This window comes from Dipodomys ordii, unplaced genomic scaffold (genome assembly GCF_000151885.1).
Source record: "Dipodomys ordii isolate 6190 unplaced genomic scaffold, Dord_2.0 Scaffold179, whole genome shotgun sequence".
NCBI classification, from domain to species: domain Eukaryota; kingdom Metazoa; phylum Chordata; class Mammalia; order Rodentia; family Heteromyidae; genus Dipodomys; species Dipodomys ordii.
In genome coordinates, this window is record NW_012267395.1 from 601,266 (window position 1) to 604,577 (window position 3,312).

Genomic DNA, 3,312 nt, shown 5'->3' on the forward strand with positions numbered 1-3,312 from the left:
CCCCTTCGCCTACTCCCCACCTGCACCCCATCGCCCGCTCCCCCACGCCTGCTTTGTTCCCCGCACGCCCTCCGCCCCCCCCGCCCCCGCAGCCCGCTGTTCCCGCACACCCACGGGCAAACACGCGGGCGCGGGAGGTCAGAGCCCGTGGGGCACAGATGGCCGGGATTTCCTCGGATAGAAATAGCAGGGCCCAAGCTGCTTAGGCGGCCGGGCGCACCCCGCACCCACCCGCGCGGCCCGAGCCCCGAATCTGGGGCTGGCGCTCCCGGCCCTCCCCCCCCTCCCCTCCTCCCCGCCGGGCTCCCCACAGCCCCGGGCGGGCGAAGGTCGCGGGCTTCCTTGCTCCCAAGGCCTGGAGATAACTGCGGCTCTCTCTCCTCTAGGGGCCGCCTGCGGAACTTGAGGCCATGTCCCATGAAAAGAGTTTCTTGGTGTCTGGGGACAACTACCCTCCCCCCAACCCCGGGTTTCCCGTGGGGCCCCAGCCTCCTATGCACCCCTACCCGCCCTATCCTGGCACTCCCTACCCTCAGCCCCCTTTCCAGCCCTCCCCCTACGGTCAGCCAGGGTATCCTCACGGGCCCAGCCCCTACCCCCAGGGGGGCTACCCTCAGGGTCCTTACCCCCAGGGGGGCTACCCACAGGGCCCCTACCCCCAGGGGGGCTACCCACAGGGGCCGTACCCCCAGAGCCCCTTTCCCCCCAACCCTTATGGACAGCCACAGCCCTTCCCGGGCCAGGACCCTGACTGTGAGTATGGAAAGGGGCGGGGCAGGGCAGGGTCGCAGGCACCCTGGGGTGCCCTGACCCAGCCCCCTGTGCCGTGCCCCCAGCACCACAGCACGGCAACTATCAGGAGGAGGGACCCCCATCCTACTATGACAACCAGGACTTCCCTGCCACCAACTGGGACGACAAGAGCATCCGGCAGGCCTTCATCCGCAAGGTGTCCGCAGTCCCCCATGGGGGGGGGGGCTGGAGGCTGGGCCCGTTCTGACTGGCTCCCTCCCCAGGTGTTCCTGGTGCTGACCCTGCAGCTGACGGTCACCCTGTCCACCGTGGCCGTGTTCACGTTTGTCAAGGAGGTGAAGGGCTTTGTCCGAGACAATGTGTGGACCTACTACGTCTCCTACGCTGTCTTCTTCATCTCCCTCATCGTCCTCAGCTGCTGTGGGGACTTCCGGCGAAAGCACCCCTGGAACCTCGTGGCACTGGTAACCTCCAAGCCTGAGCCAGGTCCCTCGGGCTGGTAACGCAGGGACAGGCAAGAGTGTGGGGCAAGGGCATGCTGCCTGCGTGCCCAGCACCCCCGGCCTCTCCTCCCACAGTCCATTCTGACCGTCAGCCTGTCCTACATGGTGGGGATGATCGCCAGCTTCTACAACACCGAGGCCGTCATCATGGCAGTGGGCATCACCACGGCGGTGTGCTTCACGGTGGTCATCTTCTCCATGCAGGTGAGTGGCCCCCTCCCCCCTACCTGAGCCAGGGCTTGGGCTCTGGGGCCCAGAGGCCCTCCAGGGCCCTCCCAGCCTCTGCCCTCTCCTAGACGCGCTATGACTTCACCTCGTGCATGGGTGTGCTCCTGGTGAGCATCGTGGTGCTCTTCATCTTCGCCATCCTCTGCATCTTCATCCGGAACCGCATCCTGGAGATCGTGTACGCCTCGCTGGGCGCCTTGCTCTTCACCTGTGTGAGTGGCGGGTGAGGCGTCCTGGGCAGGGTGGGGCAGGCAGGCTGCCCGTCGTTACTATGGTGCTTTGTTGCCCCAGTTCCTGGCCGTGGACACCCAGCTGCTGCTGGGGAACAAGCAGCTGTCCCTGAGCCCGGAAGAGTACGTGTTCGCGGCTCTGAACCTGTACACGGACATCATCAACATCTTCCTGTACATCCTGACCATCATCAGCCGGGCCAAGGAGTAGCACCGGCCCGAGGTGGGCGTGGCTGGCCGGGACCCCACCCCTGACGTGACAATGCCACCTGTGTTTTCTCCTCTGCTCCCCAGGCACAGCTTGGGCAGACAGAGCCCCTTCCACCCCATGTGTGGGCCCGCCGTGGCCGCAGCATGGCCTCTGCAGTCCCCCTTCCCCACCCAGGGGCCGTGGGGCTGCGGCTCTGTGCCGTCTTTTGTCCCCTCACTGTTGCATGAGCCCTGTCTGTCCCCCCCCCCCCGGGGGCAAAGCCAAGCTCCCTGGGGAGATGCAGTGAGCCAGAGGTGAGGGTGCACGTCTTTCCTCCTGTCCCAGCCCCCAGCCTGGCCTAGAACACCCTTTCCCTCCCCACCCTGGAGCCCTGCCCTCGGGGGACATGCAGGGTGGGGGTCTCATTCCTGTGCTGAGCCCTGAGAGCAGAGGCTGGTGTGTTTCAGGGAGAAGGAAGCCTTCCTTTCGTGCTGCTGTCATTAAAATCCCAATAAATGGTACCTTCTGCTCTCTGCTTCCCCCAAGCCTCCTCACGCTTCTTCCATGAGGTGGGGAGGGTGCCGCGGGCGCGCCCACTGGGGAGCCCACGAGAGGCCTGGCGTGGGTCAGCAGCCGGCGCCTGGTCTGTTTTTTGTCTGAGACCAGGACTCTGTACCTGGCGTGTTCCCTCATTGGCTGACGCTCTACCACGTGAGCCATGCCTCCAGAAGCCAGTGCTCTGCTCCTGCGTCCACCTCCTTCCTTGCCATCTCCTCGGCTGCATTTTCACGTTGGACAGGGACCCTGAGTCTGTCACATGTGGCAAGTGACATGCCCCCGCTGTGGGCCCTGTGGAGTATCCCGTCATTCCCCCAGACCCAGGCCAGCGCCAGGCCAGACCCAGACACACCCCTGACAGTTGCTGGGAGGCAGCTCTGCCGCCCCAGCCCTTGGCCTCACCCTCCGTATCTGGTGCCCGCACCTGGCGCTGGCTTGCAAGCCAGGGCTCAATGAAGGGACATGGCCTGTTTTTGCACACTGCCTGCTTTGGAACCGAGGCTCTGGAGTGTGGACCCCACAGGTCAGCCAGCCATCCAAATTCTCACCCACTCCACAGGAGGGACCTCGGTGCCCAGAGCCCAGGGCTGAGTCCCCTGCGCTCCCACAGAGTCCTCGGGCCCAAGCCCGCCCTGCATCTGCCGGGCCCTCGAAGCCCTGGCCGGCTGCAGCACCCAGTGAGCCCATCGGTGCCGCCTGCTGAGCCGGGGCCAGGACCTTCCCACAGCAAGAGGCCTGTATGCCACCCAGGCCCCAGGCATAGCCCAGCCTCGGCCTGCTGCTCCTGCATTATCTCCCCAGGCCAGAAGGGGCTGTGCTCCCCCTCTTCCTTGGCTCCTCTCCCTACGCA

General features: G+C 65.7%; 1 protein-coding gene across 1 annotated transcript; it reads left to right on the forward strand.

Annotated features, from left to right (window-relative positions):
* Nucleotides 1-391: 391 nt before the first annotated feature.
* Grina (glutamate receptor, ionotropic, N-methyl D-aspartate-associated protein 1 (glutamate binding)) lies at nt 392-2,049 on the forward strand. The gene is made up of 6 exons (XM_013033902.1): nt 392-753; nt 837-949; nt 1,017-1,217; nt 1,332-1,460; nt 1,553-1,696; nt 1,776-2,049. The coding sequence occupies exons 1-6, from the start codon at nt 411-413 to the stop codon at nt 1,923-1,925; spliced, it is 1,080 nt and encodes a 359-aa protein (XP_012889356.1). The 5' UTR covers nt 392-410; the 3' UTR covers nt 1,926-2,049.
* Nucleotides 2,050-3,312: the final 1,263 nt, after the last annotated feature.

Coding starts and splice junctions, on each gene's coding strand:
- Grina (XM_013033902.1), top strand. CDS start 411: ATGTCCCATGAAAAGAGTTTCTTGGTGTCTGGGGACAACTACCCTCCC. Junction 1,218..1,331: donor CCTGGAACCTCGTGGCACTG/GTAACCTCCAAG, acceptor CTCCTCCCACAG/TCCATTCTGACCGTCAGCCT. Junction 1,697..1,775: donor GCGCCTTGCTCTTCACCTGT/GTGAGTGGCGGG, acceptor TTGTTGCCCCAG/TTCCTGGCCGTGGACACCCA.